Source organism: Diachasma alloeum, unplaced genomic scaffold (assembly GCF_001412515.2).
Source record: "Diachasma alloeum isolate Michigan unplaced genomic scaffold, Dall2.0 Dall_scaffold_00675, whole genome shotgun sequence".
NCBI classification, from domain to species: Eukaryota; Metazoa; Arthropoda; class Insecta; order Hymenoptera; family Braconidae; genus Diachasma; species Diachasma alloeum.
The window spans coordinates 19,473-32,647 of NW_021680807.1; the positions used below are offsets into that span (position 1 = coordinate 19,473).

Consider the following 13,175-nt stretch of genomic DNA (forward strand, 5'->3'; position numbering starts at 1 on the left):
GTACCTAAAGTTATTACTCTTGGACGCTATGAACTCATGCGGGAATACAAAATAACAAATTGCAAAATACAAAATTGCAATAATGGGTAAAATTCTACCGATCAGTATGGCCAACCGTTGGTGACTACTCCGATGATTATCGTTGAAGGGATGAGCGCTGGCTCTACGAGATGTACATATCATCCTAGGAAGACATTACTCTGTGTCAACAACGACAAATGGGTTCAGTAGAATCGGCCCCATATATATACTGTTAGATGATTTGAATAAAGTATATTCATCAATGAGATTGTGATTTCCGTAATAATCCATCTGTCCTCATCAGATTCCAAGCTATTCACCGGAAACTCAACACAGAATTCCCCACGTTCCTAATTTGAAAAATCCAAAAAACAGATCTCCGAAGTGGGAGTCTAAAAATACAACAAAACCCCTTAACAACTAAAAAAAAGCATCACCACCTGCGAATTGAAAACCTTCACAATTACTTTCGCAAACCCTCACGTTTTCACACATCCCGAAACTTCAAAACCCGAATAGAATTGCATTTCTCTCTCCTCCCTTCTTTGTACTTCATATCGATTTCCCCCTATTATTCTTCAGCCCTCTACCACAAAGAAACCTCCTTAATTCAAGATTATTCACCGAAAATTCCAATTAAAATTACAAAGATAGAAAAAGAAGGTAACAGGTTTTGCAGCACTATAAAAAATTATTTCGTCATCGTAGAGCGTGATAACTTATCACTGATAAGAGAATTAGTATCCACATGGCGTCCACTCGAAGCAAGTACCCTCCTAGAGGAATATGAGGCCCTGGCGGCGCTGAAAGATCTCCATGTGCAGGCAGAATTAACTCAACCCTCAGCCACAACGTTCAAACAAGATCTATCAACCCTCTACGACTATAAACATTGTACAGACCTCGATCTCGTGTACTGTGGTGCATGTTTTCCCGTGCACAGAGGTTTCTCATAAGCCCAATGTCCCTACTTCCGTTAATTACTGGCTGTTATGGTGCTAGAATATGCCTAGACCTAAGAGCACCAAATCCCAAGGTTCATATGTTCTCAGCTTTACTGCGTTATCTCTACACTGGTGACATTTTATACCCATGATTCATCACTCGATGCTAATTTATTGAGACGTCTTGGTGAAGAATTTGGTACGCCAAATTTATTGGAACATGATCTCAAATAATATTAATTGTGGATGTAAATTATAGTTTCACTATATTGTAGGAAATTTTGTCAAAAATAGAAAAAAAAATCCTCTTTAGACTAATGATAATAATTGGTAAACCTTTAGAATTATTACCATGATCAATTGATGACAGTTAATTATGGAGAAAGTCTTACCACATGCGTTTATTTCAATTTATGGAATCTACAGGGCCTCACGGGTGTCATTAATACGAATTTCAAGCGTTTCAAATTATTCTACTTCTGCCGGAACTCATGTAATATGTGACTTGGATGTTATTTCATCAAACGAATGAAGTTGATGTGCTAGAATTGTTCTACATTTGCAAGTGTAGAAATCATTCTGAGGTTACAGTTCAAACGGCTCATACATGCATGTACATGGGAAGAAAAAAAAGACTATCGAAAACCGCATTACTTCAATTTTCGTTCAATTACAGGTTCTCATTTGTGAGAATACTTCAACCAGTTTATGAAATATTTTTCCACAAGTCATTGAATTTGCTGTGAATAAAGTATTATTCATTGGTTTTTATCATTTTTCATTATAAACCAGGTTGCTAGATAACGTTTTTCCGTGGGCATATGAAAGTTCCTAAATTCAGCAAGTTACGAATTGATAGTTGAATGCCGGCAAACGATCAGCTGTATTTGTAAAACTATATCTATCTATGTTTGACGGCTTCTCGTACGAGTGACGATCACATACGTTGACAGGTGGGGCACCTCCCAATTTCTCATCATGCAGTAGTTATTTCGCAGAATACTTTACTAAAATTATTAATGATAATTATCGTGTTTAGTGGAGACTACATTCGTTCTGAATATTATGGACAGTGATCAATGCAATCCATGAGGCATTTCCTCATGTGATTTGTAACTTAAATCTCTTCATTACGTTAGATGAAGGCAGGAAGAGGAAGAAGACAAGAACATGGTAAAAGGCCTATCTTCAATGATCAAGTCACACTGGCTTTGACTGCTCAGGTTCGATATCACCGATTCGCAGCAGATGAAATAGTGGTAATCGAAGGACAGCGATCAGGATCACAAGTATTCTTACACAGGGGCTTTAAATACTGGCATAAAACAAACAGTTCAACAACTTTGCTATGTGCTCAAAGTGGCTCAGGAGATTGTCCAGGGGCTTTATGCTTCAATTCTGATAGCTCGTTCTATTTAAAAGAGTTGCATGTGGGGCACGATCCAGAAGGATATTTGTTGGAGTGTGCTAATATGAGAAGATACGTGAAAATCTTAGCGGAAGATATGGCAAAGTCACCGAGTGAAATTTACGGTTTAGCTGCATTGCGGCAAGTTACATATTTGTTTTCTATGAGATTATTCAGTAACGGTTTAACTGATTTAACTGATTTATTTTTATTGATTTTTACTGTATTCTACTCGTCAAATCTACATCAGTTTTTCCATTTGGTGAGAAAAATTATGATAATTAAGTTCAAAAAAAAATCCAAATTATAGGAAAGATGAAAGAAGAATTTTTCATAAAAATCTAAAAAATTATAATTAATTTTTTCTCACAAAATGGATTTGAAAAAATACGTAAAAAAATATCTCTCAGTACACCTATTTCTCTCCTGTGGCATGTTTTTATTCTCAGAATTTCTTATGGTTATTTTCATTGTAGCCCTATGGGCAGTTCAGTAATTTATTTGCCATTCTAGCAGTCTCCAGCTTCCAACATTGCATTTTGCACTCTCAAATCCTTATTCGTCAATTTTTTAATTTCCATTTAGGTACCCCAATGCTGCAAAAAACCATCTGACAGAATCAAAGGTACAAGTAATTGTCAATCAGAGACGTATGAAAGATCAACCGAAAATACCCGATGAATTACAAGGGTTGGAACAGTTGTTGCAGACATACGAAGCATCTTCTAGTATTTACAAAGGAATGGTTTCATCTACAGAAATCAATGTAATCCTGATGAGTTCAATTGAGTAACTTCATAATTTTGCTTCTATATTAATTATCAAATGCTGAAATCATAGTATCTAATTAGTTATTTTGTCATGAATATAACAATATCAAGGATCATAGAACAATTGATTATTATTACAGGCAACATTTCGTCATTGGCGGAAAATACATCTATCTGGGGCTAAGAGAGATGCTTTATGGATGGCTTGGTCTTTGACAAAAGTGCCTCCAAGCCTGTGGGATGAGGCCTTGGACATTATACTTACAGAGAATTGAATAGCCTACCCCTAAATGTTTTCTCTAGAGCTCTGGACTTTGCGAAATATTTACGGAGAAGTTGGTTCCCATTAAAGAACATTGTCTCAACGATGGATACTCCGGTGAGGACAAACAATGTGGCTGAGTCATTCAACCGTTACATTGTTAAACGTCTAGGGGGTGTCCACCCTAATATTTGGACGTTTCTGCGTAAGTATCATAACATCTGTTATATCCAGAGAAGGATTTTAGCGTCGAATGGACATGTTTTAATTGTCACATTAAAATCAAAGCTAAAATTATTGAATTTTATAATGATTGGACGACGCAAAGTTTTATACTCTTACCTTTTTTTAAAATATAAGCGAAAAAGGGCTTGATTTAGGGATAGGGCTTGAGTTGAGACGAATTTCTAATCAAGACATTTGGAGTTGTAATGGGNTTACTCACAATTCGGTCTGTTATTTATAAATTATTCGATGTGTTTGTAGATCCCTGGGTAAATCCGTAATTTTCTCACCAGCAATTAGTCGCGCTGAAGGCTATTATGGATACTTTCACGGAAACACTTTCTTCTACTCGTTGATATTTTAATGAATTTTTAGCAGTTGAAGTTGAAGATTTTAAGAGTTTGGTTGAGACTGTCCACAACGCGTTACAATAAACGAATTCCTTATTTGCAAGAAAAGTCACCACTCTCGGTTAAAGAAATTTTATTCCCGGATAATTTCAATTGTTCGTAACTTACTATTAATTCAGTACTATCCCGTGTAGTCGAAGGAAGGATTGAAAAACCGGACCGATTAAATGAACTATTTCCACCAGAATTGTTACTGCTCCGTCGCTGCTTCAAGACTGTGTAATATTGATTTTTCTGACATTTTTATATGAATTTTGGGGTCACTTGTCACATGGGCTCCAACGAGTCCATTTTTAATTGGTGGAAAATGTCGTATGACTTTTCCCACTCTTTTGATTTTCATGGGGAAGTAGTTCATTCGGTTTTTTGGGGTCTTAATTAATCGGTTTTCAATCGTTCTTTCGCGCGCGAATCTTAGTATTGAGTAATTGGGGCATGCTGAGTGTGCCATTTCATCACTTTTGAACTCGATTCTGGTGTCTTTGGAATTTTTAATTGAGTCCAGGTGATGAAATTCACTCAGTTTAATTTACAATTGTGGATTCGGTTCTTAATTACCTGAAATTATAATATAACTTACAATTATAATCTTACATAAAATTTATTCTGGTCTTAACTTCCTAGTATAAAATTGTTGGACATTACACATCACATTTTGTATCGTACCTAGAATATAAATAATGAAATCTATGATTTTAGAATTTTAAGATCTATTACGAAACTGGATGGCTATCACGGAAATCAAAATGAAAAGTTTGTTGAATAGTGCCCATGTTAGTATATCACAAAGTATTGATTATCTTATTACTGATGAGCTACGAATTGCAAACATACGAAGAACGTTCAATCATTTACACGAGTATATCAGTAATGATTCATTTCATAATTAGCAATTAAAGAATACAAATTTTTTATGTAGGCACAACCTACAAGCTTATATGAATGCGATAATGGACCCACGCAGAATCGCACATATAGAAGAAATCAATGAACTCGAAAATGTCAACGAGCAGCAGAATGGCATTAATCAGCCTTCCACTTCACGACAAGCAGGAAACGCACCTCATAATGCCAGGCATGGTCCTGCAGCTGGACGGGGTAATCTCCGAGGAGGTGGACACAATGGAAGAGCAAGGGGTTGTGGACGAGGACGCGGCGCGAGGACTACAAACAGACACCAGCCCTATTAAATCGAAGGTCCATTTTCTACTCTCCTAGGATTATTGGGTGCTATTCTTAATTCACTTCGTACTGTTGTACTGTTGCAAGTGATTAATGACGACAAAACTCAGACTCGGAAGACATTGAAAAATCCCTAGGTCATCTAGGGCCACCAGAAATCTAGATCCATCAAAATCAAAACTCCATGTAAAAAATTCGAATTGCCAGAAAATTTCAATAATTTATCGCTACGTCGACCTCTTTGACCCCATCCCCTGCTTGAAAAAAGTCTAATTTATCGCTGAGGGGTAGAAAAGATGAAGAAAGCAAGGGATTCAACGAGTCCAGGAGCAATTCAAAGGATAAATTATTATAAATTATTTTCAATTTTTTACAAATGTTGCAGTCCCCAATGTGGTCACAATTGGCTAGAATAGACCCAATAAAAACCCTCTCGAATAACCCTGGGATAAGAACAATAATGGAAGTTCATTACCAGCCACCTCTCAAGGTCACTCTCAATCAAGTGACTAGTGTCATGAGTCGAATGCCTCCCAACGCTAAACACTGGTTCATTGGAGGTGAAAGATGTCTAGCTGTCGGTGTTAAATTATTTCAAGAAGGTAAAATCATTGCTGTGCCAACAGACACTATTCATGGGCTAGCCACACTGCCACAAGACAGCAAATGTGTTGATAAATTGTATGAGTTAAAGGGGAGGGATAAGAGTAAACCTCTGGCTATTGCATTGAGCAGTATTAAGGACATTAAACGATGGGCTGAACTCGATCATCTTCCGAATAATTTACTCATGGCTATTCTTCCTGGGCCTGTGACGATTGTTTTGAAGAGGAAACCAGAGTTGAATGAAGGGTTGGATCCTGAGAATGAGACTATTGGGATTAGAGTCAATGAGAGCAAGTTTTTGAGGAGTTTGTGCAGGATTTTAGATCAGCCTTTGACTCTTACCAGTGCTAATTCCAGTGATCAGCCTAGTTCGTTGACTGCTAATGAGTTTGAGCACTTGTGGGCAGAATTAGGGGGGGTTTTTTATACTATTGGTGATAAGAATAAGATGGATGAGTCTTATAGAGTGGGATCCACTGTTGTTGATCTCACTGTGCCTAATGAGTTTTTTATTATTCGAAGAGGTATTTTTGTGGATAGAGTGTTCAAGACGATGTATAGGCATGGGTTGAAGAGGCGAGATGGTCAGGAGGATGATGAATGTTCTTAATTTTGGAAATTATTTGTTTTTTTGAATAAAATTTTGAGTGATTCAATTTCTTGGTAGAATTATTGAAAATGATTCAAAATAATCAAAAAAATTGTGAAAGTCTTGACGATTCAATTTCCAAGAATTTGGGCAGTGTGTTTGGGGGTCAAGATGATGAGGAAAAGGATCTTGGAGGTGCCTTCATGACTCAACAACTGGTGCACATCCTTCAACCTTCACAATTACCTGCAGAGTCTCCAAAACCTTTTGAAAACCCTGAAGTGATTGGAGATTTTCCTTCTGCCAGTCAAATTCTTAAGACTTCTCGGTCAGATGGAAGGGATGGACGTGCAGATGTAACAAGAGATCATCTAATTGAACTTCAAACCCAGCACTTAGAGACACTATTAAAGAATTACGTCATTCATACCGAAATTTAACTATCCTCCCTGTGTGCACAAAAAAGAGATGGTAATATCAAAATAATTACACTTACAAAATAGACAATCTTAATGTAGAAATTATTATCGAAATCTACTCATTGAAAAATACTAAACAACTTTATTTTGAATAAACATTAATTAATATTAATATTAATTTTTTTATCCTTTCAAAAAAACCTCAGATTTAGTCACAATCATTATTTCATACTAATAGCGACTTTCACATAGCATCAATTCAACTGAAAAATTGTCGTCATAATGTTCAAACATTAATGGTTTTTTTCCCACAACGAGCTAACGAAGAACAACGTAATTAAAATTCTGAAACGAAAAAAAACTAACGACGTGACTTCACGTAACTCTAATTCGAGTAGAAAAATAGTCAACATATTAATAATAACTCAAGCAATTCCAACAAAACTAAAATTAAAACCGAAAAATTCATAAGAGACTCACAGAAAAAATAATAATTTTTGGTGATGAAATAATTCTACTAGACGTGTTTACTCCGTTTCCATGACTTCAATTCCTCCTGGAAAAAATAATAACTCAACCATTCCAACAAAACTGAAATTGAAACCGAAAAATTCATAAGAGTCTCACAGAAAAAATAATAATTTTTGGTGATAGAATAATTCTACTAGACGTGTTTACTCCGTATCCATGACTTCGATTCCTCCTGGAAAAATCCTGGAGGCCCGTTCGACTTCTCGACGGCAAATTGGGCAATCCTCTCCGATGAATCGCAGTGCACACTGTGGACAACTGACCATGTGACCACATGGTATAAGCGCTGTATTCGAGGGCCCATCCGTACAAATTATGCAAATGTACGATGACACTCTGCGATGATTTTGAACAGCAGGGCCATCGATGGTGGTGGTAAAATTTCGGCCTCATTCAGTGGGGGATTAAGAGCGATTGCTGCACCAGCTGCAGCACTGTCTCCTGGAGGATTGACTGGTGCTGCTGGTGCATTGTCTCCCATTTGAGGAACATGAGCAAGAGCTGGAAGCACATCAGGAACCTGAGGACCAGCGAGCTCTGCTGGTGGCTCAGCACGTACTACGATATTCTCTGGTGGTACTTGAAGGGGTTGGGCAGGAGCTGCTCGTGATGCTCCTATATCCTGATTAAAAATCTGTCCTCTGTTCTGTCTCCTGGCCAGCCTTGCCAACCTAGGCTCATCCCCACCTCCATGTTGTCCACCCCTACCTCCATGTCGTTCACCCTCAATAGGATCTTCACCCCCACGTTGTCGAAACTCGCCTGCACGTCCACGTGCTTCACCCTCAACTACATCTACACGTTCACGTGCTCCACCACCATCTCTACCCTCACGTCCACGTTGTCCAGCCTCAACTTCATCTCTACCTTCACGTGCTACACCGCCACCGCCACCTCAGCCTCCACGTCCACGTTGTCTACGGCCACGTTGTCCACGGCCACGTTGTCCACGACCACATTCCAAGCCTCGAGGATACTCCTGGCCACCATCTTGGTCTTGGTGTTGGCTCATTGGATGATCATATGGAAGACGATGATGGGAACGAATGTGTTGATCCCCAGGACGACGTTGTTGTTGTCCATTTCTCCTACGTAGCATAGGCCCATTGTAATGACGTCTATGCTGAAAATTATTACCAATAACTTCGGAATGCTCCACTGTGATACTTCCATTTCTGGCGACTTGAACATTCAAATCGTCCTGTTCAATTTGTATGAATTCAGCTGATGACATATGGTCAACGTTCAATCTTTGTTGCTTTGAGAGATCTACCATTCGATCCATCAACTCCTGCAAATTGTCTCTGTTGATTGGCTGGAATCTGTCCTTCAGGGTTTGAATCCGATTTCTCTCTCTTGTGGCTTCATTTAATCCATTCAATCTTTCGATTATCTTCTGTGCCCTGTTCTGATCCATGAGCGTGATCTTGAACATGAGCTGTTCAACGAAAAGACAAATATTTCCTTGGAAATTGCGGTAATTACGCTTCAGTCCTTTGTGTAGTTTTTGTGCCAGTAGATCCTTGCGTACAAACTCTCCCTCTCCACAGACATTCCCTGCTGAATCTCTCCATCCATTTCTCATGTTCAATCCAAACTGTTACATTGCCACTGGTCTGTCCTCGATTTGGTCAATTGTGCGCATCAATATGTCAAACGATGCTTGCCAGTGATCGACGTCCAAATAGGGTAACGAACAGCAGTTCCAAAGCACATGTCGAGAAGCCTCTGGGAGATCATATCCAATCCACTGTTTGATTATCATTTCGTGAAAATAATATAAATTTCCAAAAATTTCCACATCAGGGAAATTTTAGTTGACAGCATCTACCAGTGACTGCTCATAGGGCATTGTAACCCTCAGACGTCGATTAGTGAGACCAGAGGCTAAAGCTCTGATCCGTCCACAAGCTGTGGATAAACCAGTTCCCTGTGATGATTGATTAACACATATACTACTGGAACAAAAGCATTATCTCCATGAGCTGCAACAGTCAGTAGGTAATTCATTCGTGGCTGATCCATCGTTATCTTAACTGCACTGGAGATATACAAATGATTAGTCTCATTCAGTAATGTTAAGCTGGGGGCTGATGCAAAAATGAATGAGCATGAATCTCCTTGCACGATGTGGCCTCTATAAATGCTGGTGGAATATCTATAATTGGTGAGAAACAAGTGTAGCTCGGGAGTTGATACAGGAATGGTCTCTGGACGATACTCAACAATCGCCCGGTCAACAGCAGTGTTTACTCTTTGCTTGGAGAAGTGTCCCTGTCGAAAAAGATCTGGATATTCATTGTTTACTCAAGCCAATATCCTCTGAGGGCTCAAGTCTGTAAACTCTATCATTGAGTTAATTAATTTCTTTAGATCTGCCACTTCCCAGTGCCATGGCTCTGAACCATGCCCATTGTGAACTTCCAAAACTTCACCACTATTATCAGGAAAGCAGTAAATACTTGCAGGACAATTTAAGGTCTTCTGTTTTATGCATCTCAGGTGCCCTTCGAGCCGTAAGTCGCGATAAAATGCATCATCAGCAACAGCTGTAACCTCCGAGCCCGGCAATTGGCCTGGATACACTTTCATCTCTGTGCTCTGCAGGTGAAGTCCGACATGAAATTGTATTGGAGTGCGTCGTCGACGTTCTGCTTCACCACGCTTTCTACGTGCTTCTTCCACGAGTCGGCGAACCACGTCATTGGGTGGATCCCTAGGCGGATGTTCCGCCACATGCATCTGCACTTGAGCCTCAATAGGTTCCAGAGCTTTTGGCACCTGGTGATTTTCTCCAAATTTAACTGGAATGAGTGGTGGATCCAAATCCTCCAAAATCTCAGGCTCAAAAAATACTGGTTGGAAAAATTCTGGCTTTAAAATTTCAGGCTCTGGTATTACGTGTTGACGTGCTGAGATGGGTGGATTTATGGGATTTAATACTGGCGGCTCCAGAACAATCTGTGGCATTTGAAGAACATTTTCTTCTGGAGGATTTGGTGGTGGATCTGCATTTTGGATATTTTCCTCCAGAGGATTTGGTGGTGGATGCAGATGATCTAAGAGCTGGGGCTGAGGGTGTGTTGGAACTTAAACACGCTCTTGATTTACAACATCCAGTACTTGACGTACTGATGAATCTATTCCAACTGCTTGAATCGTAGGATTTAAATTTGAAGGTTCAAGAAGGAGCTGTGGTATAATTCTGGATTCTTGAATGGATTCATCTGCGACCATCTCAACTTCCATTAAATTGTCCGATTCATCGTTCGATCTTACAGACGTGCCTTGAAGCTGGAGATAGTCACGCCCGACCTGAGTCTGTAATGCAGAACAAATATTAGTAATGAAGAGAAATCCACGATGAATTATGTCTCTTAGGATTTCTCAATCTATGGACAAGTATGAGTATGTAATCAGTGTGATTGATGTACCTGATCTTGGGAAGTGGCACCAGATATGTTGTAGACTCCACCTATGACATTTCCACGTAAAGTTTGTTGACTAATCGCAAACACTGAGGGGGTGAGAACACTACTCAATGGTCGGTGATCCGTCTTACCACCATGATCGTCAGCAATACTCATCATAGAGTCCGCCTGAGATTGAAATACTCGTTGTATGTTTATGTGAAATCTATCTACAGAAAGAAACTTTACCTCAATGCGAGGGGGAGCCTCGGGAATTTGCTGGGACTGAGCATTATCCAATCCATGTCTGAAGGTATTGGCTTGGGGAAGATTTCCATTTGTTATTAACTCGGGGTCTCTGGGATGTATTTCAGGATCAACGGGTACATGGGGAGGGGGAGGGCCAGTCTTAAATGGAGGGATTAAGAGGAATGATCGATATGCATACAAAATATAAAAAAAAGCCTTACATCAGTGTGAATAACTTCGAGGAGTTGTCGAGGCTGGTCCTCATCAAGTCCATGTCCGATGTTCTCACCCATGATATTTTTGGGGGCTCCCGAAACTGTCTCTGTTTGAATTGGTGGCACTGGGTTTTCCAGTGGTCCATTTTCGTCGTCGGCCTGTACAAATGTTATCGAATTAATATTTGAATCTTGAAATTCCATCTCGGAATATTCTTAAGAATTGTAAGCAACATAACATTAGCATCAGCCGGACGGAGGATATCAATGTGAATTTAGTTGTAAAAAAAATTGTGAAAAGTTGAATAACTCAGAATCTAAGAGAGATATCGAAATTTTTATACATTTTGTGTAGCTCCCATTCCGTTCTATAAGAAAGTTCTACATGCAAATTTTGGTATCTCTTTTAGATTCTGAGTTAGCCATAAAAAACTTGGGGTAAAATTGAATTGTAAACTAAACATTCGTAGAATATAATGTGGACAAATCGTCCCATCATCAGGTTCATCATCAGAGAAGAAAATTAATAAAAACCCCCAAAAAGTGTCAGAAAGTGAAAAAAAAGAGTCTGTAATTAGTTCTAACGTGTTGTAGAGATTTTAAAAGATTCATATAAAAAATCGAAAACAAATAATTCAAAAAAATATGAGAATCTACACGATAGCTCGATTATTGCTCATAACTATATTTCTCCATTCAATTTCTTTTCTTTCTATGAGGAAATAATTCTTTATGACACCATTCAACAATAGAATACATCATCTGGTACGATCTGCTGTAATTTAATCATGTAATTACGTATATTTATAATCAAATATCTACAATCCCTTTGGGTATAATACATTTTCCAATGGAGACGGAGGAATATTGACGATTGGTGTCGAGCCTTCGATTCAGTATCGGAAAGTTGATTTTTTAATATATCTCGATAATAATCGATCCTAGAGAAAATGTCAAGAGACCTTTTTTGTTGGAAATGTTCTTATTTACGAAAAAGGTCGTCTGATATTGTCGTCTAAATTGACCCATTTTTCGAAATAAACACCAAAAATGTAATTTTGAATTTTCATAATTCATCACTTTGCTACTGAATTAATTTGTATGATTAAAAATTGATGTCATAAAATATTATGACGTAATTTCATAGCTTACGATTTTCACGTCAATAATATTGAATCATTTATAAGGAATTTATAATTTAAACATCTGATCTTTCTCAATTTAGAAGATTTCTCCAATATTGCAATTGCAATCGTAATAATTCGTACTTGTTATCCAGAGCTTATTCCAGCCCGTATATTTATTCAGTGGCGGTTTTTCATCATTCGAAGTCAGTGCTAATTATTTAATTAGAATAATTGCGAACACAATAAATGACTTCTCCACGAGAAAGAGGTTAGAAAGCTAAGAAAGACAACAACCAAGACAACGAGGAGAACATGGTACGGAACAAGATGGATGAAAACAGACATGCGCGATGGAGAGAATCTGGTGGAATCGAGGTTATATTTGGAGAAATTGTGGTTATATTTCTCGAAGCATTCCAACTGGTCTTCATGATCATTAATTTATCCATTTCATGTGTATTACAGGAAAATTCACATAAAATAAACCTAGTTGAACTTTATTCAACATGATTATAAAGTGGAGCTATTGAGTTGAGCAATGCAATGATGAATCTTATTGATGCGAAATAAAAATTGTTACAATGCTGACAGAGAAACTTAGTTGGATTCTATTGTACTAGTCTGGAAATGTATTCTAGTTGGGTTTGGATAAAAAAAAAGTGTATTCAAATATAAGAGTTTTTCGGAATTTTTGAGTAAATACTAATTAATTGAATAACACGAAAAAACTTCAAGTCAGCTCAATTGGAAATAAATTTCGATGAACTCTTGAAAACTATTAACTCCCGACGTAACAAAATGAATAAG

At 38.1% G+C, this 13,175-nt stretch overlaps 1 protein-coding gene across 1 annotated transcript; it reads left to right on the plus strand.

Moving 5' to 3' along the window:
* The first annotated feature begins 5,598 nt into the window (after nt 1-5,598).
* On the plus strand, nt 5,599-6,438 carry LOC107044088 (yrdC domain-containing protein, mitochondrial-like). Its single transcript, XM_015265835.1, has one exon. It carries the CDS (start codon nt 5,599-5,601, stop codon nt 6,436-6,438), a length of 840 nt encoding a protein of 279 aa, XP_015121321.1.
* Nucleotides 6,439-13,175: the final 6,737 nt, after the last annotated feature.

Coding starts and splice junctions, on each gene's coding strand:
- LOC107044088 (XM_015265835.1), top strand. CDS start 5,599: ATGTTGCAGTCCCCAATGTGGTCACAATTGGCTAGAATAGACCCAATA.